This window comes from Danio aesculapii, chromosome 2, assembly GCF_903798145.1.
Source record: "Danio aesculapii chromosome 2, fDanAes4.1, whole genome shotgun sequence".
In the NCBI taxonomy this organism is placed as follows: Eukaryota; Metazoa; Chordata; class Actinopteri; order Cypriniformes; family Danionidae; genus Danio; species Danio aesculapii.
In genome coordinates, this window is record NC_079436.1 from 21,899,750 (window position 1) to 21,926,161 (window position 26,412).

At 37.3% G+C, this 26,412-nt stretch overlaps 1 protein-coding gene across 2 annotated transcripts in view; it reads left to right on the top strand.

Moving 5' to 3' along the window:
- The first annotated feature begins 775 nt into the window (after positions 1-775).
- Positions 776-26,412, top strand: part of tox (thymocyte selection-associated high mobility group box) — a 117,373-nt gene continuing 91,736 nt past the window's right edge. For both annotated transcript variants that reach the window (XM_056474734.1, XM_056474741.1), the window contains exon 1: positions 776-1,209. In XM_056474734.1, coding sequence (XP_056330709.1) covers positions 1,111-1,209 — 99 coding nt within the window. In that variant the 5' untranslated portion in view covers positions 776-1,110. The remainder of the gene's footprint in view (positions 1,210-26,412) is intronic.

Here is a 26,412-nt window from a genome sequence, read left to right on the forward strand (position 1 = left end):
TAAGTAGATTATTTTATTGTTTATTAGTGTTTGTTAAAGCTCCAAGTTATTTTGGACTGGTTGGGATTATACAATGCAGCAGTACTAACAGACCATATGAAAGGATTATAATTTATGGGCAGTGTTGGATATGACTCCTGAAATATGACTACTGTTGTTACATTTGACATTTAAGATTATAATCAGCTATATTCTTACTCCATCTGTTCTATTTATATTGTTCCAGAGTTTTTTAAGTGCTTCAGGCACAAAATAGTAAAGGGAAAAAACAAAACAGGAATGGGCTTATTGACTGCATGCTATCAATTTATTAAACGAAACAATTTTATACAAACACTTGATTGCCACTTCTATCAATTGATGAATATTTTTCTGATTTTTCTACACTTCAGCATGACGACTCCATAACTTAAAGTATTTGTCCTTATATATATTTAAAGGAGGCATTTTTTAAATGTAGTCTTGTGGTTCAATTTGAAGTTAGCTCCTAAGCCCACCTACAGTATGGCTAGCCCAGCAGTTGGAACCACAGCTGTAGACACCTGTTTACCAAGCTAATATATTCTAATGTGGTGAAAGACGCTCCTGTCAAAATATGTTCGTTTCGAAGAGCAACTAAACGGAATCTTCCGTCAGCATATGTCCATACAGTAAAATAGGCAAAACGATGCAAATGGTGAAGCAGGAGCGCACCTCACAGCGCCCCCTGCGGCCGCTCAGCGCCACAGCCGCGTGTCCTGCGAGTCTTTTGTGTGTGAACACTGGCAAAGCGCTCGCTTCTCTCTATAGAGCAGTTACACTGAGCCACAGCTGCACCAAGAAGATACTCATCTCTACTCACAGCAGTCAACACAGACTCACCAGATGCTCTTGTTCTCTCTAAACCTGAGCGCTTTCTTCCGCGGTATTACTCAATTGTAAGACGCCTGAGGTAGAGGTTCATATAAAAGTTTTTTCGAAAACCGCGGAACGGATGTGAGGCGCAATAGAGAGCCTCTTTCAGTCTTCAGTTTGCACCTTCTTCTCTTATTTGCGTTGCGAATTCTGAGTAAGCGAGGAACACGTTTTCTAGTGGAAAGGCAATAGGGGCCGGTTGATGTTTTTACTGAAATGGACGTGAGATTTTATCCACAACCTCCACCACCATCAGCAACAGATCCTTCCCGACTGGGACAGTCTCACTATTCGGACTCTCCGTATTGCAATAAGGTAAAGCTTATTTGTTGATGCATGCTTTTAAATGATGTGGAAGTCTTTTATTTGACTTTTCGTTTGGATGAAGTTGAATGAAGAATGCTTGGACTTACTTGTTTAAAGTTTGCACTTCACTCGACTGTCACTGTGAGTCGGAGAAAGTGGGAGCTATTAAGCGCCAGACCACTAAACGCATTCAAACCGACTTAGTTCATCAGTTCATTTCTTAACACACATAATCAAGTTTAACTGCTAACATCGGCAGCTTAATAGCAAACTTTAAAGATAGTTGTTTTGCTATGTCACAGTGACCGCGCGCGGAGTGTAAAATTTATGCAAATCATTAGATGCCACTAATAAAGTTGGTAGCAGAAGCAGCGCGCGCTCTTACGCAGATACACCTGCTCATCACCAAACTCAAGGACGTCAACAACTGTCAGAACATCTACAAACTACATGTACAGCGTGTGTATATGCTTGTTATTGCGGTGTGCATCATATTTGTGTTTTATACTTTACACCTCCGGCATTACTTTATCCTCCAAGTCCCTGAGGAACAACAGAAATATGTGGGGTTTGTATTCCTCTATTTCTCCTAATGATGGTGCTGTTACTGTGTATGTGTGTGTGCAGTGCATGTGCGCAGGATAAAGAGAGGGAGAGAGAGAGAGAGTGTGTGTATGTGAATGAGGAGGGGGGTAGGGTTACTGTGGGGTGATGGAGTGGGGGTTGGGGTTGTATTATTCCTTTCAATGCTTCTTGATTCACTGCCATAGGTCTCATATCCATGTCTAAGTGCACAGTGAAATGTTTTATGGATGAATCACATTTTTAGTGACAGGCCTTATTTAAAAAAAGAAATCCTTCAAAGCGCAGCTTCATTGCATTGTTTCAGTGATTCATTTGTTAGATGTAATTTTGATGTGCGGCAGTAAATTGTTAATATCTTTGCTGAGTTTATAAAACCAGAGAGGAGAGAAAAGAGGTTGGCGGGGGTAGGAAGGAAAGGAAGAGGGAGGGAAGGAGGGGAAGGGCTTTCAGATATAATCTATATAGTGTAATTTTACTGCAGAGGCAAGTCAGCCTATATCAACTCCACTCGAGATTTTTCATCTTAGCAATTCAGAAAGAGAGGGAGGAGGGGAGCTGGAGTTGGAGGAGTGAGAAAGAGAGAGAGGGGGTGGTAGTTGGTGGTGGTGGTGGTGGGGGACACAGCAGAGCAAACAAGTGAGATTGTGACAGTGGTGTGTGGTATCTCCAGAACAAATAGACAGAAATTGATGGTATGTGGCTAAACGGGGGTCACGCTGCCAGTGGGACTGATTCAGTCTGTGCACATAGTCCCCCACCTGATTACCTTCCTCCCTACCTGCTCTCCTCCGATCCCAGAAGACTGCGGTCTGCACTCTTTCTGTTTGATGTGGACAGAAAGATATCAAAACAAGCACTGTATCTTACAGCGATGGATTTGTGTCCCGAGACTTATGCTAGTTTAAAAAGCGTTCAGTTGCAATGCACTTTGTTGTGGATTTTCTGCAGTTCAGCGAAACGTGTAACAGCAGGAAGGTCTGTGTTCGTGTAGCGCGATGCTTTCTGTGCAGTGAAAGGTACATGTTTCGAGTTGTGATGGAGGAAAAAAAATGAAGGAACTTTGAACACATTTAATGCTCCGCACTTCCTGTGCTTGGTGCTTATCGTGGTACCCGCTCTGGCATTTTTGTTAGACAGTGTTGCTTTTGCTGAGAAAATGTTTGCTGAGCAAATAAACGCAGAAGCAATTAAATTTGAATTTGAAGACCCCGTAGAGGACTCTTTGAATCTGAATCTGCACCTTGGATGTGTGCTTTAATACATAAGCGTTGCTGTTAAGCAAGTCAAGAGTGGTCTTGAGGGGTATTCTGGAGAGAAAGAGAAAAAGAGAGAGAGTAAGTGAATGAGTGTGGCATCATGGGTAGGATTGGATTACAGTCTGTTTAGGATTATGAAAACCGGCAGAGATGCAGCCCCTGACCATTAATGGCCAACAAAACTACTCTGCTGAAGCCGACCTATATCAAAGTCAATGATTTATTTCATGCCTAATGACTTTCAGCTGGTGCTCAAGTCGCTGCTTTAATGGAGTTTGCAGGCTCGAAGTTGTTACAGCCAATGAGATAATGCAAGCAAGCTGTTAACACTACGCATGACTCATTGTCTTGTAAGTCCATCGTTGATGTGGTTTTAAAGGATGGTGATAGCTTGTACATTCCCAAATGTAACATGTTTTGCTTGTTTACGGTCTGCAATCTTGAGTGCTGTCAGGTGATGGGATGGCAGTAGTCCAGTTTAGCTAATGGACTGGGTGTCAAATAAAAGCCCATATCGAAATTTGATTAAGGTCCTGTTGACAACTGGTGTTAAGATACGTTTAGATGATGCAATTACAAGTCAAAAATGACAAATGCAGGTGTAAATAAGGTATAAATGGTTTACCAGATCCAAATGTAGCCAAAAATGCATTCAGATGAATTGCTTAAGTAGTGTAAATGCACATATGGTCAAATGAGTTTCAATCAGCCACGACAGACCACTTTCTCTCTGTCCACTGACCTAATTCTTAAACATTGCAGGCCGTGTTGTTGAAGTGCGCTATTATTTGATTTGACAGTTCTGTCCAAATAGCGCCCTCTAAATTAAATATCGCCAATAATTTGAATGGTTCGTCATCATAATATAGTTTTAAATCAAAGGTTTTAGACTAGATTAAATTTTTGAACAAATCCACAAAAATTAGAGGGTTCATTAAATAACATTTCAAATTTACTGAGCTATTGGGAACTTTGACCACGACGCACACTCTGCTTTCCGCAGTACAGGGTGATGCAGCAAAAATCATTTTTACTAATATCAACACAATTAAAAATTTACACTATTGCACATTTCTGCTGTGCAATTGGCTTTAGGATGAATATTCAGTAAAATGTCCATAGCTTATCATTGTTATAAGCATAAATTTTATTGCGATTTGATGTAATATTGTTTATCACTCCAAGCCTACTTTTCACTTAACACAAGATCTACAAAGGTTGTCTTTATGGCTGTTTCTTTGTATCTTAATCTTAAAGTTTCTTAATCTTTGCAATTTAATAGCTTTGTTGAAATAAAACACACATAACTTCCTGCTAACAAAAACATAACTTTCTGTTGGCAAAACATAACTTTAATTCAGATATGTTTTTCAAAACAACCTATTCAGTGTTGTAAAAAGCCATCTACGTTGCTTAACAAAGTGAAAGGGAGTTGCGGACATTCACGGGTGGTCTAACGTAGCCTAACTATACATTTATAGTCTGTATTACCAAAAAGATTGTATTTTTAGGGTGATAAGTTAATTAGAAATGAGGAAAGACGTTCAAAGCTTAATTTTAATATTTAAAAAGAAGTTTTTAATGTAAATATGATATGACAATATGACGTCTTATATAAAAAAAGGTCAGAATGACCGCTATGGTAATTCTAGTATATAGAATTCTGGTAGTTCTAGTGTTAAACTGCCTGGCGTCATTGTATACCCGAACCTACCACCAAGTCAAATTTACCCATGCACATAACTACTGTTTTGATAGGTCTAAAATGTGTAATATGACTGTATTTGCTCTCACAATGTAATGTCTAGAGTCATCAAATGATTATTTTAGTCATCAACTATGATCTTGAGTTGCCCCAGGACACCGTACCGACCCCTGATGTCTCCCCACTATCAGGCTTAAAGGACCTATTTAAAAAAAATCACTTTTTAAGTTTTAAGCAGAGTTTTGTGGCATGAATATAACATATACAGCCCATAGTCTATTATGGTATAAATTAATTAATTCAGTTTTTTATTATCACACTTCATAAAAACATAAAACAGTCTGCAGAAACACTTTGATTGTACACTTCATTGTAGGGAAAGTCCCTCCCATTAGTGACAATCTCTCCCTCATTAGCATAGACAGCTCTGAGTGAAAAGTAGTCGTCCACCAATAGAGTTTTCACAGAACATAATGTGAGCAACTAAGAGGCATTATAAATGTTGAGTTTTAGAATGCAGAAATGGACACTGTAATCTCCATGACTACCTTCTTCTGAGCCACTTCTTTTGACATTTTCAGTTTTTCACAGTGATAACATTGATGACGCATAGGCGTCTGTAGCTCCACCCTCTTTTGAAAAGATGGCTAAGTACTCAATCTCATTTCAATTTAAAGTGACAGTGACCAAAACAACGCAATTTGGATCACATCTTAAAAGGGACATTTTCAAAGAGTTATAAAACATAATTTGTGGGGTATTTTGAGCTAGGGACATCAGATACTTACTGATAGTTTACATGATATTTTACTGATATTTCAAAAAGTGGCATAATAGGTCTGCTTTAAGGGTAAGAATTATGACAAAAATGTAATATCAAGATGTAAGTCATGTCTAGAGCCAGACAGAATCTGCAGATGTTTTCTGCTATTTCTGCACAGAATATTGTTGAAAATCTGTGGATTTATGCGGAATGATTTTGGGATTATCATACCTTAAAACTTAATATATGAAATAAAAAAATAATCCCTTTTAACTTTTATTTAATGTTTACAATGCAAATCCAATTACATTTACTTTATTTGATAAACAAAGCAAGTCTCTCATATAATATATCTACTAAAAGACAGAAAATATTACTTTACAAACTGTATTCTACATAAATCATATGAATATTTTCATAAATATGAATATATTCATAAATGTATACAAATTTACACAAGTAAATAAACAGAAATAATGAAGGGCTAAAAATCTGCGGAATTCTGCGCGCGCAGATTCCGTGTGGGACTAGTCATGTCATATCCTGATAATGATATATCACAATCGCAACCCTGTTGTGTTGTGTAAGATTGCTGTCATCCAAATAATGAAAAGGTATTGCTATAAACAATGTATTTTGTAAGACCATGAAATAAAGAATAGAGCATAAAGTGAAACGGTAAACATTTTAGTTTGTCTATATGATGTATATTGTCATATTATTAATCAGGCTCACCATTATTCATGGAATCCAGTGCCTCTAATAACTGTTTGGCATCCAGTAATATTGCCTGTTTGATGAGATAAAGCATTTTTAGTCATTTTCTTGGATCTGTGTGATTGTTTTGACAGTTTTCTCTTCTGCAAAGAAAAAGCTTTTCCATTTTAGTGTATCACCGACATGTAAACATACCCTAAATATTTCTTCTACTTTTTTTTTAGAGGATGAAAGCATTAGGCTCATGAAAAGATTATTTAATTGCCTGTGCAACTGCAAATAATAGAAAACCAGGCCTGAGGATTTTTATTGAAACACATTTTAATACCCAGCAAACAGATGGCTTCGTTTTTTTCTCTTCCCATTTTGTAGAGACAGACACCTATAAACATTTGTCAGTGGAAACTGACAAAATTAAACACAAGCTCTTTGATTTAAATTATGGACTACAGTCTACACATGAATCTTCTGTGGTTTTTAAGTCTTTGTGAAAAAAATGTTAGTACATTCCAAATGTGATTCTGCTCTTAAGGAGATTACATTAAAAACGGATGAGAAATGAGATATCCCAAATATGTATTGCTGTCATGGGCCACGCTCTGTAATATAAAGTCTTCTGTGTGCCTGTCTTAGCCACAGGCATTTTCAATTAAGTAGAAATTACTGAGATCTTTGGTGGTCCTGGATGTCAGAGGGTCCCGGGATGTCGACCCTGACATAATACGCTGTCTATTGTGTTTGTTAGTCAAGAGCAGTACTCAAACCCCTCTCTAAAACTGCCCCCCTCCCAAAACAACAGTCCTTCTACTCCAGCTGAAATGATCATTACACGCATGTGCATTTTTAACAAAGGAGCTAACGGACTTATCATGAGAGCACTGAAAGTGGAAGGAGAGAGGAGCTAGCGCTGGTAATCTCTGTTTACCAGGTCACTGCTTCTCAGAAAGAGTGATGTGATGACAGGGTGAGACTGAGTGGGCATTTCATTGGTGCCCCCCTCCTGCCTCGGCCTTTAGAGCACTGATCAAACCACACTCCTAAATGTGAGAGGAAATCAATGCGTGCAGCAGTCTGTTTGTATCTACTGTTATATCGTTCACATGATGCCATGATGGTAAGTGGTTGGTTATTGTTCTTGGCTCAGACTGGAGAATATAAATATAAATCATGCGGGATCTTTGACGGATTATGATGGCGTTTTGTTTTTGTGTGTATTTCAATGTGACTTTCTGAATGTAAGTGTTTACCTCAGCTTGTGTGGTTATTCTTCATGTGGCTTTCTTTTCACCACCTTTGATTTTACATGATTTTAATGCTTCTTTAGGTTGGTTATTAACTTTATATCCAACTGTTTTAAACATTGTTTAGTAGTATGATTACTAGAGCGATCAATTGAATATTTCACAGTTTAATTAGAGACTGTGATTGATAGTTCGGCTTTTGCAGTTATCTGTTTTATTAAAAAATAATCTAATTTCTTTTAACAACTTTTATATATGACTGGTTTAACTTATCATGAAAAGTAACTAGTTAAAAAACACCATATTTAATGTTAATGGTAATGTTTAATGCTAGTTACTAAATCACAATTCACAAATATGACCTTAGACACATATTTTGATTACAACCCAGGCTCATTCTGAAAATGTACCTCTATATACATTTCTGGAGAGTGCCAAATACAACCCAGGAGCTACATTTTTTTGCAGTTTTTGATTTGGCGAATCTACTAATGGCCGTTGTGCACGATTTTGAGATCTCGAATTTCTCTTGCGAGAGCCATTGGCGCTTGCTGTTCTTACGTAAATCCACCAGAGGCCGTTGACGACTGACTGACTGACTGACTGACTGACTGACTGACTGACTAACTGATCGACTGACCCATTCTCCTATTTCCCTAAACCCAACCATAGTGTTTTCAAAAGCACAGAATGACCCGCACACCCACTTCCCTAAACCCAACCAAGTTTAAAAAGCAATCCAAAAAAAAAAGCCCTCGTCTGATTTTTAGCATATTTTACATCCAACTGTTTTGATCATTGTTTAGTAGTATGATTATTGAAGCGATTAACTAAATATTTCACAGTTTAATTATAGACTGTGATTGATAGCTCAGTTTTTGAGGTTAATTTTTTATAACTTTTATTTAAAAACTAATCATACGTCTTTCTTTTAACCACTTTTAGATATGACTGGTGAATCATGAAAAGCAACTCGTTTTTAAAAAACACCATATTTAATGTTAGTTACTAAATTCACAAATATGATTTAGACACAGATTTTGATGACTTGATTATTGATATCTAGTACAGGGGTTCCCAAACTTTTTAGCCCGCGACCTCCAAAATAACAATGCCAATGACTCGCGACCTCCAATATCCTCTGAGGTTGTAATAAATATATAAACCTTGCACACAACGGAGCACACACCAAAAGGCCCAAGTCTATTCATTGTTTAATTTTGGAGAACGCCACTTGAAGACCATGTCTATGTCCGCCATGTTCAGTTGTGGCCTGTATTTATTTTTGATGTACGTGAACGCCATAGAGGGGTCAGAAAGTGTAACCTGATGCCATAAAATCAATGTGCTTCATCTGACGCTATATATGCTGTATATGCGTGTTGTATTTTTAATGTTTAATATTAGCATGTTAACAATGTTACTAATAATTTTGTTCTTCAGTAGGTTATGGATAAAATAGGGTCATTCTAATAGTTAAATAAAATGAATTTGATTTTTGGAAATCGCCAAGCGCCCACCCCCCATATCGCCCAGCCCTATTTAAAAATGTTCATGTTACATTTAATCTGTTGATTACCAGAGGTGGTTTCAGACCTAATGGTTATGAAATATAAACACATGAAACCAAAAAATCAAACATCTGTTCAGTCTTTTGCCCAATTATGTGCATTATTAAAATTTATGTTGGATGTAAGCATGTGTAAAGTAGCATTTAGGGTTTTATCACCTCTATGTTTGAATAGTTTTGAAAGCATCATACTGTAACTCTCAAAATGGCTCGCTCTTCCCTTTTAAAGAGAGATGTCCTTCCACTGATGGATGGCTGGGAGTTTTTCCTATGTCAACAGCGTATGTCAACATTACACCAGCCGGCCACACATGGGTGGATTGTCATAAATGTGAGATGTTTACATAGGCTGTGATCTTTGCTCGTGTTGTGCCTAGGTCAAGCTCCAGGCACAACACAAGGCAGAACTGCACATCATTGACGTTATTTTGTTTTTCTCATGCTTTTCTATAAAATGACGTCTCTACATCAGCCACACTTGGCGGATATCTTTGAGAATGATGGTTTATGATTCTGGTAACACTTTCTATGAACCCTGTATTTATAATCTGTTATGTGGATACTGTATAAATGCCTTAAGCTTTGTAAACAACCTTATAATATGTTGTAATATCTATAAAGACTTAAAACACCAGAGACAATATGGTATAATACTAACATACAGGATTTGTTGTTATAACTTTTGAGAGTACAAAGTACTTTATAACACCAGATGGAGACTGCTTATGTAAGTTCTGCACAGTATTGTACTTCATCATGCTTTGTACTTTTGAACTCCAATTTGCTTTGTAAAATTGAACTCTTTTTATGTTTAGTTTATGTTAAGGGAAACATTTTAGAACCACTTCTTTATATCTTATAAGAATACTGAACTTCCGTTACTTCCACTTTTTTTAGCAATAGGCTTATTTTACAACTATCCTAGTGTTAAACATTTGAGTTTTACCATTTTTGAGTCCATTGAGTACTTGTAGCTTAGCTTGGCATAAATCATTGAATTGGATTAGACCATTAGCATAAAGGTATTCTGAAGAATGTTGAAACTGGTAGCAATCATCTTCCATAGTATTTTTTTTTCTATGGATGTCAATGGCTGCTTTGGAGCCACTTGCAGAATGAGTAAATGATGCCAGAAATTTCATTTTTTTTGTGTGAACTATCGCTTTAAAGCAGTAAAAAAACACCTTTATACCCCCGTTTTGAGGTGTTTTGAATGTTTAAAAGAAGACATAAGTAGTAAAAGACCGCACATATATTGTGCAGACCTTAAATATATAATATTAAGATATAATCCATTATAAAACAAATGGATTGTGTGATATCCCAGCAGGCACACAACATCATAAGACATTATTATTAGGTTAGATTTAGGTCATGACGTCAGTTGACCAAATCAATTCAATGTCTAGCCAGCATCTAAGGACAATGTTACTTTTATATCCAATACGTTGATATATGGTTGATTTTAGGTTGTGTTGGAAAGTGATCAAAATCCAATGTCTTATAGATGTCATAGTGGTATGGTCCACATAACATCAAGGTGTAACATAATTAGATTTTTGGTTGGACATTGGAAATTGACGTCAGCCTGACATTATGTTCTGACGTCAACCCCATTTTCATTTCCAAACAAAATTCAACGTCCCCACGACGTTGAGTATGGTGGGGTACAACGTCAATATGACGTAATGTTGACGTCCTGTGCCTGCAGGGATAAATCATCATACTCTTATTAGTTACACCAAAAAGGTTTATTAGTGTAATGATTATTCATGGTATAACTCCTTAAGAAAAGCATTGTAGCAGTGATGTTATAGCGCACCATACTACTAAACCACAAATAGCTGTTAAAACTGTTACAACCACAAATAGGCAGTGGAGGAGAGTAGCTAGCTACAGGAAGTTCAGCTATTAGCTTAGCTACAGAACATTTTTCAGTAGCTTGACAGTGGCTCAGCTACTTATGATACAATTTAGCTTTTCCAGTAGCTAACTACTTTTTTTAGCAAGTAGCGGAGTAGCTTGAGAACAGCTACATTTCATTTAGAGATCCTGCAATGGTCTGAAGCAATACAGCATCGACAGAATCTATTGATAAATCAAACATCTCATGGTTTTACATTTATTTTTATGTATTTATTACTGTTATAACAAGAGTTGAATCCATAAAGTACTCTTAACAGTAAATTTTCTTACCAAAATGGTGCAAAATGTCACTTTGTTGTTGTTGCTGTTGAAAAAATGCTAACATGTGCTTAATCTAATTGAATTATTTTGTTATTGCAATGCTACGTGTGTTGCAGTTTTGTTCTTTGATTATTGACAGAAATGTCTAATAATGTCTAATAATTAAGCTTTGACATCACTATTTAATTATATTTTACTTTTAAGTAACAATTGATTTACTTAAAATGAGTGATGCTTCTAGTTGAATACAGCACCCTCCACCACTTGTATTGTAACTTGTTATGAATATTTATCAAATAATAGAGAATATTACAAGATTTTTTTGAGGCATTATGTATGTATTATAATGAATTAAGAATGATAAAATATATGCATTATAAATACTGCCTTTATAGTAAGTGTTACCATTGTTTTTCATCGTCCCTGCAGCAGTTTCTGAGCAGAGTTTCAGGCTGAAGTCTTAACATTTAACATCTCTAGTAACTTACTGTTATCTTTGCATCAGACGCTAATCCAGTTGTCAGCTTTAATAAAGTAAAATGTACACTTGCTGAAAGGAAAATATGTACACGGCGAGATCCAATTATTGTTTCGTCTCCCCAATATCCATATATTTTCATTTAAGGTCAACTTAATTGCATCCAAATTTGGTCTTGCTGGTAACAAAAGCCATTACTGTTTGAGTTCCTGTTCAGTGGCTAGCTGGCACGCTTCACTGGCTACTGTCAAAAAGGATTTACTTCTGATTGACAGCCTCACTGGAATGTGAATGGAGTTTTTAATTGCATATCATGTGTGCATATCTAAAGAGACAGGCTCTGTGGCTCGGACTACTGTTCATTACCAATCTACAGGTCAACGTACAACTCAACTACACAACGATAAACACAAGCACACACTCATTATATAAGGCCATTACGTGTGGGCTTGTTTCATGGCACTTCCATTATGTGGTGGTAGAAAATCTGCTCAGTTTGTTTGCTTTGACTTTACAGACATGTCCACGTATAATTTGCCTGCATGTGGATATTAAATACATAATATGCTGTCCAAACAGGAACTGTAGCTCAGCACCAGTGTATTTGCAGATCATAAATGGTGCTCTCTATCAGCAACTCAACTGTGATATCATGAAACTTCAGCCATGTTTTTATTGGTCTCTAATACTTGGAAACGCAACGTGACTGATCAAGCCAAGCTCCAAAAAAACAACAAAGCAAACAAACATTAACATATTATTAATTCTGTAATATGTTCACATATTCACTGTTCACATATTCACTGCCATATGATAGATTTAGCTTTGTGTGAAACAAGCTAAATTTGAAGTTGTTAATCAGATGAGCTTCCTCTTTTTTTCTCATGATTCAAACTAGTTTCAAATTCTTAAAAATATAAATAAATTGATATAATAATAAATAATTAATTATGCATGAATTTTAAATGTAAAAAAGTATCTTTAAATAAAAAAATAGAGTATGTTTTTCAAAATTAACAATAATTTATAGACATGCAAAATATTATTATTAATATAATTGTCATTAGTATCTTCATATTTAGTTGCCCTCCTGGTAAATTTGAATTCTACTTCAAATATTTCCCAAGTTCTGTTCACTTTAACTGCCCCACCAACAATAAAAAAAATTGGATTTCTTGACTCCTAATGTCAGTAGGTTACTCACTCGTGCATTTTCTTTCAACACATCCCATAATTTGTAAAATATCAACCTCTACCATATGATTTATATGTTGGTTTATGGTAAAAATACCCGAGTTAATACATATACTATGTAAGACACATACAAGTGTAAGACATTTATTTAAAATCATAATAATAAAACGTTTTTAACACTAAATCATCTTTATTTTTTGAAGTATGCCATAAAATATTTCAGATTCTCATTTAACATGTTTTCTTTTTTACAATAAAACCAAAATCAGGTGAAGTAGTGCAACAGAATTATGTTTGTTTGATTTTTTGTAAACCAACAATGTTGTGTATGTAAACCATTATTTAAAACGTCAAAAAAGTCAAAATATGCTCAACCATTTGATAAAGCAGGCAGTTTAAGGGTTAAAGGTTTAACTGGGTTATCTAGGCAAGTTCAGTTAATTAGGCAAGTCATTGTACAAAAGTGGTTTGTTCTGTAGCCAATTGAGGAAGAAAAAAATACATTTCTTAATAATATAATATTATATAATAATAATAATAATAATAATAATAATAATAATAATAATAATAATAATAATAATAATAATAATTAACCATAATATTGACTGGGCTAATAATATTGACCATATAATAATAATTAATATATTTATATATATATTTTATTCCAGATAAACTAAAAGAAATAAGATTTCTCTTCAAGAAAAACCTCTAATAGGAAACACCAGAAGAAAAAAATATAGAAAATTCATGGGAGAGTTAATAATTTTGCCTTTAACTGTACATTTATATAACATAATTAGTTTTTATATAGTATTGTATTGATCATATATAAACTAATGTAACTGGTAGAGTGTCACATTTAGTGATGGGTCGTTCTTGAACGATTCATTCTTTTTGAATGAATCTTTTGTATGACCCAAGAATGATGAGTACTCTCAGGGAGTGATTCGTTCATTTGTGCATGCGCACATTTGTGCAGGTGCAGTAGAAGATTAGTTCCTTTTTCAAGTCTTCTATCGGGTTAGAGTCGTTCATTCATCACGTGAATGACAGAAGCCAATCATATGCATTTAGAGCCGAAAAAAGATTTGATTCGTTCATTTCTCGAGTCATCTCTCTTCTTTACATGCTGTCACCTGATGAACGAACGACTCAAAAACCAGAAGACTCGAAAGGTGAACTAATCATGGCTCCTTTCAGCTCAGACTGTGTGCATTGGTTAGGCTCATATGGGACTGTCAGTGTCAGGTGAACGAACCACTTAAATTTGAAGACCTGTCAGAAGAGGCGAGCGGACATAATCATAGACAAAAGACCAGGTAAACAATAAATGATTATTTTGTCTTTCTTATAGCATTGTTTATGACTTGTTTGTAGTGTGATCAACGCTTGGTGTAGTTGTAGATGAGTTTGGAAGTAACTTGTATCATTTTAATAATATTTTAAAAAAATAAAAGGAACATGACTCGAAAAAAGATTTGTTCGTCTCACTGAACAAGACTTAAAGATTCAGTAAAATGATCAGAACTTCCCATCGCTGTCGCATATCTGGCAAAATCCTATCCTTGTCATTAAATTCCATATCAATAGAATAAATAATTAAAAAAAACTTGATCTAGTTAACCATGGAGGTACATATCTGTGTTAGTCTTAAGCATTTGTTTTCCTGTAAATGTATTTGAAATTGTAGTTTCAGGCCTCAGTCGCTTCCCTACAGTGAGGTGTACAGTTGAAAAAAAAAACCCTGGCACTGAATGGTTTCTCTGGAAAGAGAGAGTGTAATCAGTGCACCTCTAGTCCAGAATGATTGCCGGTCATGATCTCCAAGCCCACAGAAGTGTTGTTAATTATGCTGGAAGAATGATTATTGTTGTCACTGCTCGTTCCACAGACCCAGAGGGCCAAACCTGAAAAACAGATTCGAGGAAAATAATGTGCTATTCGCAATCAGCCGAGGTGGTTTGGGAAATCTATCAGTGCTCCTATTAAATGCGAAATGACAAAGAAAGATCTGCATAAGTGGAGTATGTTGTAAAAGAAGCGAGAAGAGCTTGTCGTAGTCACTCAGAAGGGACCTGCGCTGAAGTGCTAAGACGCTATTTTGTGAAATGAAAAGAGAGAATTTTTGCCTGCTTGGTATGTTTTTTTTTTTTGTTTTGTCACTGTGGAAAAAAAAAGCGCAAGGCCATAAATGTCAGCATTCCTGTGAGAAAGACAGCACTCAGTTGCGAGTTTGCAGCCTTGAATATTTTGTGATATGTTTACGTCGCCTGCGTCTGTGTTTACAATATCGGTCGTCCGTCGTCATTCAGCCCTCTCCAGTCTTTGAGTGTAATTCAAACAAATGTGACACAGCCCTGTTTGTTACAGAATAAGAATCTCTCAATATAATTAGCTTCCATTTCTGCTTGCTGATCAGCCAGTGCGGTGTGATGCAGAAAATGCCAAAAGATCAACTCATTAAGTAGCTGAACATAATGATCATAAAATCTGGACATGTGTTCGCTTTATTTTGGCTGGGGGAATGGTGTTTTTTTTTTTTTTTGGGCCGCCATGCGCGTCGAGAAATCTCTGGCACAAATCTGTGATTGCGATTCATTGGAGGCATCTCATTTTTTGGGTCTGCTTTGCCCAATGACAGTCTACATATGAATAGCTGATTAGGCTCCCCAGTTTGAGGAAACATCCAAACAGATGGCTCAGTGAAAACCAATCCAGAATAGCTTAATTGTTTGGTTTAATCTCACTATGAAACATATTGCAATCATTTTCACATAAAGGCTTTTTCTCTCCCCCTCCTCGCTGAATGTAATGAAAGTTATGGTGCAGATCCAGGATTTTCGGAGCAGTCTGAAAATATCCCAAACATCCTCTTTTGCCATCAAGTCTAATTGCTAATATTTTCAAAGGACTCTCGACATAATAATTCATTTTCCGCTGTTTGTAGTATTTGAGTGCGTGTGTCATCAACACGCAAGGCGCATCTTCAAATTTAATTCACAAACTTTTCAATGTCGTTTCATGGCATGCGCACACTTTCGATGAGTCCAACATCTGCTAAATACTCATTTGTGTGTTTGTTTTGCATGCTTGGCCTCGACAATAGCGCCACCCGCTCCATTGTGCGCAGGGACTACCAGCAACACATACGTACACAGCGGCTTTGTGAAGGAGCAAACCCTGGCCTTTGTGGGCCCGTCTGTAGGTGAACTAATGGCCTGTTGCGTTTCCCCATTGGTGTTTAAGTGGCACCTGTCAGCCTTTTGATGCCTGGCCGCACTGTTCTCCTGTGATCAGGAAGGACATGTTGCGAGCTCCCGATCGCTGTCTTGTGACAAGCGTGAGATCGTGTTTCAGCAGCTCCTGAACAGGTGGGCCCCACACCTTTCTCTGCTGGAACATAATCATCAAAATGGACTCCACGCTCTGAAGCTTATCATTAGCTGTAATCAAAACCTATAAGCGCAAAAAAGTAGGGTGGTGTGCGGAACGTCAATACGGCACTAATCGTGCTGTGGGTTCAGGATGATGAAAGTGTTTTGCTGCATGTTTTATGTTATTGAATAGAACTGATGTACAGAATGGGTGAAATGTTTGGGATCAGTGCCGTTTTTGTCTTCATTCAGCCATGACATCTAGTGTTAGTGTTGAAGTGTTCTTCATTTTATGTATATTTTTAGATTACATTTTATGTATAATTGTATTTATTGTAAATTCTCTCTTAAAACTACTTTTTGTATTAATATTATATGTTAGGCACCTAGGGTCTGAGAGTAACGCAATTTCGATCCTCTATATGTCCTGTACATGTGGTTGAATTGACAATAGAGTTGACTTTGACTTTGAAGGCTTTTTTCATTAAAATACCCAAAGACTAGTAGAACAGGGTTATATATTTTGTTTTTTTATATTTTATATTTTATAAAATGTTTTTAATGTTGTTCAAATCCAGAAAAATAAGCAGTTTTAACAACTGTGACCTGTGATGAAATGCTAACAACATCATACACCCTAGGGCTGCACAATATATCATTTCAGAATCGATATCGCAATGTGATCATTCGTAACATTCGTTCACATCACATCGCACATTAGCCAAGTTGGTTCTGTATTATAATTGACCCTTTGCATGGCTTTTTAAGGTTTTTGGCTGTATGAGGATTTTAAAAGCATTCAGGCATAGGAAATTGCGCTGTTAGTACTTTTAATAATGATTAATTTTATTGAATTACTTTTATATTCATAATTCAATTACTGTACCTGAATACTATTAGACTTGGAAAACAAAACCCTGTTTATTTCAATTGTAACTTTTTAGTATTTATCTACACTTTTAATTTGTTTATTATATTTCATGCATTACTCACTCTCCTACAGGATCATCCCAATCAATCTAAAATGATAAATTCTTTCCAAAATAGACATATTCAAGTTATATGGTGAAATTGTATTCAAATCGCAATAAACAGTTGAAGTCAGAATTATTAGCCCCCTTGAATTATTAGCCCCCTGTTTATTTATTTTTTTCCCCAATTTCTGTTTAACGGAGAGAAGATTTCTTCAACAATTTTCTAAACATAATAGTTTTAATAACTCATTTCTAATAACTGATTTATTTTATCTTTGCCATGATGACAGTAAATAATATTTGACTAGATATTTTTCTAGACATTTCTATACAGCTTAAAGTGACATTTAAAGGCTTAACTAGGTTAATTAGGTTAACTAGGCAGGATAGGGTAATTAGGCAAGTTACTGTATAATGATGGTTTGTTCTGTAGACAGTAGAAAAAAAAATATCTTAAAGGGGCTAATAATGTTGACCTTAAAATTGGTTTTAAAAAATTAAAAACTGTTTTTATTTTAGCCAAAATAAAACAAATATAACTTTCTCCAGAAAAAAATAGTATCAGACATACAGTGAAAATTTACTTGCTCTGTTCATTTTGGAAATATTTTAAAAAGAAAAAAAAAATTCAAAGGGCGCTAATAGTTCTGACTTCAACTGGATCTCATAAAATAACAAAATATTCCAATGTTAGATTTTTTCCAATATCATGCATCCCTAATACACCCTCCATTTTCGGTTTTATTTTATAGACAACAGGGCAGCACCGAAGATGCTTTAAAATGCTTTAATGTACTATTTTAGACCGCAAAGAGCAGTATTAAAGCAGAACATGAAAATATATTTATGATAAAACAGCTGCTAATCACGGCCATGAGAACGGGAAGTGGTGGTCTGTGTCACAATAAAAGCTCTGCTGTTTTCAGGCTGCGTTGCGCTCGTCACTCTTCAGCTTGACTCTTCGATGGCTTTCAGGTTTACTCTGCTTCATATTAAGATAATAATAAGTTCTAAATACTTTAGCTCATCCATGAAGATTTCTGCAGTAGTCCTGTAGGACTTTAGCCGCTTGTTCAAACCTGTTATTTAAAATGAGTTGAAGCAATATAATTCTTTGTTTTCTTTGGCACAGCTTAATTGTTTTATATTCGATCCACTTAAATTTGTTAAACCGATTAAATTAACTTCCATTACTGTTGGGATGACATGAAGGAATAGTGTGGAACCCAGGATTTTTTACAGTTCTCCCTTGATTCCACAGTCAGTCACATGTCATCAAACTATGCCTTTGCTTGTTGTGAATACAAGCTCTCTCTAGTGGCAATAATTAAATACTGTGCCTCTAATCAAAGAGTTTGTGGACAAAATATCAGTTTCAATACACATTAAGTGTTTTTAATTATGATAATAGTCCAAAGATATATATATATACACACATTTGAATATTAAATAAAATGAATATTTATCTAATATTTTTGTCATCTTTCAGTATATTACAGAAATGAGTACAGAATTGAGTAAGTAAACATGCATACTCTTTTTAGTGATGACTAATCTGAATACCTCTGATTGGCTTGTATAACAGGAATGTATAGTATGTGATTGACTGTAATTCTCCACACTGTGAGAATACATATACACAAATACAACAAATGCCTAAGATATACTGAATTTAAATGTAGTTTCAAGAGTTCGCACTTAGCTGATGATTGGTAATAAGCTAGTTTGGCATGCTGTTCCAGGAGAGAGCCCTTAGCTCATGAGATACTTGAGCCCGGGGCTCCCTCCCATTGCAGGGTGAGAGGGGAGTTTGAGCTCAGGTAGATCTCGAGAACCCCCTACCGCTCCTGCTGCTTAAGGATTGCTATAAGGGTGTGTTGCTAGTGGAATTTGACTATGGTGCTGATTTGGTTTAGTCAATTTATTTATGTCTCATGTTTTGGACTGTGGGAGGAAACCGGAGGACCCGGGGAAAACCCACGCGAGCACGGGGAGAACATGAACTCCACACGGAAATGTCAACTGGCTCATATAATAGAGACCTGAACTGGAGGCATTCTTGCTGTGAGGCCACAGTGCTAGCCACTGGGCCACCGTGCTGCCCCATAGAGGAAAAAGAGGAGGAGAGGGGGTGGAAGGTGGGATTCTTCAAAATGAAGATGACTAAAGGTAAGATGCTTTGGATATTTATACTGAGTTAGGAATCGTCTGATTGGTGGTTCGTACATTAGCTTGACTCAGGGCCAGGCATGTCAATCATAAGCATGTGATTCTCTCGAAATTAGTTTATAAATAAACTTCATGTAACAAATTGACAGTTTTCACTTTGCAGCAGCTCTAAGAGTTTAGTTTAGTTGTACAGGGGTGTTTTTGAGCCAATATTTAAATTATTGGTAATTTTAGTGTCTTTTTGGCCACAGAATCCAAAATTTTCAACCATTCTAATCTCAAACTAAAAAAATTGTGTATGTAGCTACTAGAGCCACTTCATACTAAATATTTGGGTAATACTTTATTTTAAGTCACAATTCATACTGTTAACTACTGAATTATTACCCGCCAATTATTAAGTTATTAACAGTTTTTAAGCAGGTATAAAGTATGACCTTATTCTGCATCCCTAACCCATACCCAAAATCTAAGCCCAACGTCTACCTTACTAACTATTAATAAACAGCTAATTAGTAGTTTATTAAGCTAGTAGTGTTAGTTAACTGTTGGTTAATACTGTGAATTGTGACCTAAAGTGTTACCAATAGTTGCTTTTTTTGCTTATTGTAATGTAATATACAGTATGTTGTTCAGTTAATTGCTGTCATGATTACTTGTATTTTTGTAAACAGTTGAAAACTGAAAACTTTTTGTACTGAGTTGAGATTTGAATTGACAAAAAACAACGGCAGCATAGAATTTATATAATTTGATAACTAGAAAGTAAATATATATATATTTATTTAATCTGTAACAAAATTTGTTAGGAGAGGTTATCACAAAGTATTATGATGGAGACGTAGGTGGCAACCAGGAAGGGAAAATACTTCATTTCCCAGAATGTATTGTCCATGTTGAATTTCTTTGAACTGCATTTAAATAAAGCCCTTTTCCTGCTTCGGCCTTTTAAAAAAGCATTGATGCATGCTTTTTATGTCCACATGCAAAAAGTTAGTTTTACGGCAGTATGTGTATACTGTACTTGAAAGTCTTTTGGACGCTTCCCCTAACTGCAAAATTTAAGAGCAAGATGAAAAAAGATGTTTTGAACAAACATGTCTTTTATTTTGTATTTTTTTTGTCCTCACTGCGAGCAGCTGTGTTTGAGGTCAAAATCGACCCAAAATAACAGACTTAAAGTTATAATTGCATGCTTGACTTTGAGAGCAACTCCCCTCAGTGCTTGTTCATGGTCTGCTGAAAAGCTTTGAAGCAAGTCATTTGCCCAAGTTATTATTTGAGGGGTTGAGGCTGATCGATGTTCCATATTTTGGGTGTTTACACTTTCAGGCTTTTAGAGGACACATTCATCCAACTCAACTCGACTCATGAGTCTAAAATTAGGCATGAAAATATGCGTTACTCTGACTGCGGCGCACAAGAGAGCAATTAATTTTAGCGCTGCAAGTGCATATGCCGTTCATAAGCAAAAGAGAAGGTAATTCAAAGAGACTTTAAACCTTATCAGGATAGCTACAAGTGAAATGGAAATGAAAGGCAGTGGACAGAGAAAACAAGGAGCTCATTTCAACAGGAAACCAGCAGAAAGTCATACTCAATTTTGTTTTGTATTAGTCATACCTTCTTCATGCTTTCCCGCTGAAAGGATAGAAAATGGAGTCAAAAATGCTTCCAAACCCATTTGCTTTATAGAAATGCTTTTGAAAAGTTTTGCGGTCGAGGCTAGCATTAGATTTTCATCCACCGCCTTTCATCCACCACCATTATTTTAAACACTAAACATTAAAATTTCAGCTTTAAAACGTTCATTTCCGCACACGCAGCTTTCAATTGAAGCAGCTTCTCGTGGCCCCGATTTGCTGAAATAAAATTCTCACCGCACGAAAGACGAAAGGCACAGTATATTAAAAATCTGTCTGGAAGGGCAAGTTTCTAGCCTATTCTGGATAAGAGTGCAAATGAGTCTGTCATCACAAATATTACACCCGATCTATAAAACAATTCATGAGTTTTCGAAGCCCCGGGGCATTCAGTTTCATGCTTTCCCTGTTCGTGTAAATGCAAATCAGTATAACACAGGTGTTATATGTGTTTTAAAAGATGGAAATAGTTCCTTTGTCATTTTAATGACAAGATTTTTTGTTGTTGCAATTCAAACTGTCGAGGCTTGTAAGTGGAATCACAAAATCATCCGTGTTTCAGTACGTCTGAGTTTGATAGTGGTGGACAGACTGTGTTTTTGCTCTCTGCAAACAAGGCCCTGAAGAGTGAGCGATAAAGAGAGAGAGTGAGAGACACACACACACACACACACACATTCAAATATATGACCCCAGTGTAAATGAGGAACAGCTGCACCATTGTAATTAAACATGGGCAAAGAAAACTACACAAACAAATGAACCTCACAGCCGTAGGTCCTGAGGCACATTAAGGGGAGAGAGAGAGAGAGAGAGAGAGAGAGATTCACAAAGCTTCCTACAGGTGGTTAAAAGACTGAATTGCTTCTTGGAAGACAAATGAAGCACCCTTTAAATTTGTCAGATAGGAAGTTAATGCTTTTAGTGCTGCTAACGGAGATCAGGCAACCACACTCGCATTTGACACATTTCACTGGGGGGGAAACTGTAGTGAGATTAAGCCAAATATTATTTTAAAGCATTATCACACTAATATGACGGTTTAATGAACGGAACACAAGGAGAAATAGCAATCAAAGCATTTCCACTTAGCTGTAAACGGTGCTGTTTGTAATTCACTGATTGTTAAATGTAAACGAGATTGAAGAGAAGAAAGTTAATATGATTTTAATTCTTTTCTCATGTTGTTTGTCTTTTTATTAATATGGGTTTTAAGGGAAAATGAAAGTGGACATTTCTAATGTTTACTTCACAGTAACCACATCTGTCAAGTTTCGAAAAGGAAGAAAGAAAACATCATAAAAAGACAATAAATGTGGTTCTGGTTGATGTGATTCTGCGCACAATAAACTTATGTGAACAACACACTAAAATCTTAGACATTCAGAAGAGAGAATACTTATTATGGCAAAAGTTTTCACAAAAAGTCTTATTTTGAGTTGGCCGAACAAGTATTTGTTTACAACAGTTTGAGGAAAGGACAACGGTGAGAGAATTTTCATTCCTGGTTGTCCTAAAATGTGATCATTCACCCCAGTTGTGTGGAGAGAGATTTAAAGCTAAACTAAAGTACACCATTTATACATTTTACAGTGTCACCTGTGTTTTGACTGAAGGATAGAAGAGTCAAAAAATGAGCCAAAAATAAATGCATGAATTTTAAGTTTATTTGAAAACTGATTTGAGAAAAAGTTGTTTGTTAAGTCTTATGTAATATGTGATTAAAAAGCTTAACTTAAACTGGCAACATGATTACAAGAACACTAGTATAAAATATTAACTTAGTTGGCGCCAATGACCTTGGGGACAGACATACTGTAGCTTTGGGCATCCCAATTTCGAGTCCTGGCTTGTGGACGTTGGTATTATATTATATATAATTGACATACTGATCCAAGCCTTCTCTTTCTCACCAATTCTACTTCTTGTCTACATACTATCCTTTCATAAAAAAAAATAATATTTAAAAAAAATTTTACTTAAAGACTCTCAATATACTTACTTTTAACTTTTTGTGTCCTCCTCCAGGATCTTATATTCAACTTCAATACACATTAAATAATTAAGTCTAATTTTCATCTTTTTTGTGCTTCCTCTAATAAATTAAATAAACATTATAATAATAATTATTATAATAAACATTTCTCTTATAAAATACATTTTATATCTGTCCCTGCACTCAACTGTGTTACAGTGGTTATAAAAAAACATGCAAACATGACAATCTGTAAAGCACTGATAGAAAAGCATGTGACTTGCGATAAGTGATGTCACTTCCTCTGGCGAGAAACTCTGGCAGGCATTGAGACAACTGCATTCTTTTTCTCTCATTAATGTCTACGCAAAGTTAAGTATTGGTACACCAATATTAGATGAATTATTTGTCAACTCTGTTGTTGTGATATTTTCTCAATAGTTTCTCATTCACGTTTTAAAAACAATAATATGATGCCGTGTGTTGTCTGGTTTGTGGTTAGCATCTTGAGATAAAGCACAAAATGTTAAAAATGGCAACTCTGTTATTGTCAGCTCTGTTAGTAGATTTAAAATATTAATAACGATTTAAATATCAATAACAGAATCCCTATATCACATTTAAACATTTGAAATTATTATACATGAAAAATGTATTCAGTTTACTGCTGTCACGGATTGGTCAGGCTCTCACGATCCCCACTCACGAAGATCACCATCACCTGACTTCTAATGAGCACACAGCTGCATCACATTCACGAGCACCAGATAAAAGCACAGCACTCCAGTCGCTCATTGTCCGGGCTCGTCTCGACGAAAGCGGACAACTGAGCGACCACTCAGCGTAGTCATCCTCAGCTAAACAAACGATTTACTTACCTGTTCTCTTTGTATTCCTCCCTAGTCTTCCTGGTCCTCCCGTATCGTCCTGTCTTCCAGTCCTTCCAAGTCTGTGTCATCCTCTGTCAGCTGTATCTGGTGTGTGCTGTCCATCCTCGTGTATTCCTGTTACCCAGCCACGGAGGAGAAGACCCCAACATCATTCCTGATCCTCCTGGCTATCCTTCATGTGCTCCTTGTTGTCATTCAATAAACACCCTAACGTTTCCTTACCTCTGTCTCCTGTCCGCTTCATAACAGAAGCCCGGACCTATAACGACGACAACATGAGCACCCCCGATCACTTTCAAGAGCTGGTGGACCAGTTGAAGCGGATTCTACAGCCACCAGCTCCACTTTCCAACGCACCACCAGCACCGAGCACTTCCGCCTCCACAGTTTCTTCTTCGGCCCTTCCTTCCAGTCCCATGGCCCGACCAGCGCCCTACTCAGGCGGAGCGGGGGAGTGCAATGGTTTTCTGTTACAATGTTCCCTCATATTCGAAATGCAACCTTCTCTATATCCCACAGATAAGTCAAAGATCGCCTACATCGTATCTCTACTCTCTGGACCTGCACTTAAATGGGCTGAGACGATCTGGAACCAAGCCGGGCCGGTCATGAATTCCATCACTACCTTCACGGAGTATTTCAAAGAGGTGTTTGGACGTTCTGATGGGGAAGTAGCCGCTGGAGAGCAGCTGTATCATCTAAAGCAAGGTACTCTATCTACACAGGAATATGCTCTCCGGTTTCGCACTCTAGCAGCTGCAAGTGGATGGAATGAGAGATCGTTGTTGACCACGTACCGGCTCGGCTTGGAACCCACTCTCCGAATCCAACTGGCCACATTAGATGATACAATGGGTCTGGAGAGATTCATCCAACATTCTCTCCGATGTTCCGATCGTCTTCGTTCCTATCAACAGGACACCATCACCCCCTCGTCTGCACTCCTCCAATCGCCTGAGTCAACAGCCTCTCCAGAACCAGAACCCATGATAATAGAGTCTGGAAGACTGACATCAGCAGAACGACAGAGGAGGCTGACCCGGGGTCTGTGTCTATACTGCGGTGTCAGTGGACACACCCGTATGGAGTGTCCCCTTCGTCCCATTCGGACTTCAGTGAGTGTATTCAGTACGAATATTGAACAATGTAAACCACTTACTACCACCGTACAAATAACTACTGCCTCTATTTCTCTCCTTGTCACAGCCCTCATCGACTCCGGGTCAGCAGGGAACTTCATCTCCCAATCCCTCTGTCGTCAACTCCACCTCCGTACTGAGGCGTCCTCGCATATATACCAGATACAACCGATAACCCAGTGCACTCGATCTTCGACCCGTATCCATCGACAATGCGAAGACATCCTTCTTCAAGTGGGGGTGTTACATCAAGAGAGGATTCAATTTCTGGTTCTGGAGGGTGCAAATATGGACATCATTCTAGGGCGCCCGTGGCTGGTGAAGCACGATCCCATCATCTCTTGGGGCACAGGAGAGATAAAGAAATGGGGATCTGGATGTACACCTGCCTGTTTTCCAAATCTCCCTCTTCAAGGTCGGAACCCCATTTCTTTGTTTGCAACATCGGTCGAGAGCCCTCCTGAGAAGCAGTCTATCCACATTCCTAAGGAGTACAGCTCCTTTCATGATGTCTTCTGCCCCAAGAGAGCTTCCCAGCTACCGCCGCATCGGCCATGGGACTGCGCGATCGACCTAGTTCCAGATGCCCAGTTGCCAAGAGGTAGGATCTACCCGCTCTCGCTTCCAGAGAATCAGGCAATGGAAGATTACATAAGGGAGGCTCTGAGTCAGGGGTACATACGTCACTCAAAATCACCAGCCGCCTCAAGCTTCTTCTTTGTGGCCAAGAAGGACGGAGGGCTGCGTCCATGCATCGACTACAGGGTCCTAAATAACGGTACAGTAAAATACCGATATCCCCTTCCTCTGGTACCAGCCGCTTTGGAACAGCTCCGAGAAGCTAAAGTCTTCACTAAATTGGACCTCCGCAGCGCGTATAATCTGATAAGAATACGTGAGGGGGACCAATGGAAGACAGCATTCGTGACCCCTACTGGCCACTATGAATATGAGGTCATGCCTTACGGTCTGGTCAACGCCCCCTCCGTATTCCAAAACTTCATTCATGAAGTCCTCCGGGAGTTTCTTCACCACTGTGTAATAGTGTACATAGATGACATCCTCATTTACTCCCGGAGTGAGGCCGAACATCGCCAACACGTTGCGGAGGTCCTACACACATTGAGAGAACATCACCTCTACCTCAAAGCGGAGAAATGCTCATTCCACCAGAAGTCGATTCATTTCCTGGGATACATCATTGACCAAACCGGTATACGTATGGATGGGAAGAAAATTGAGGCTGTTCTATCCTGGTCAGAACCCACTTCCATTAAGGAGCTCCAGAGGTTTCTTGGGTTTGCTAACTTTTATAGACGATTTATCAAGGACTACAGCAGGATTACATCACC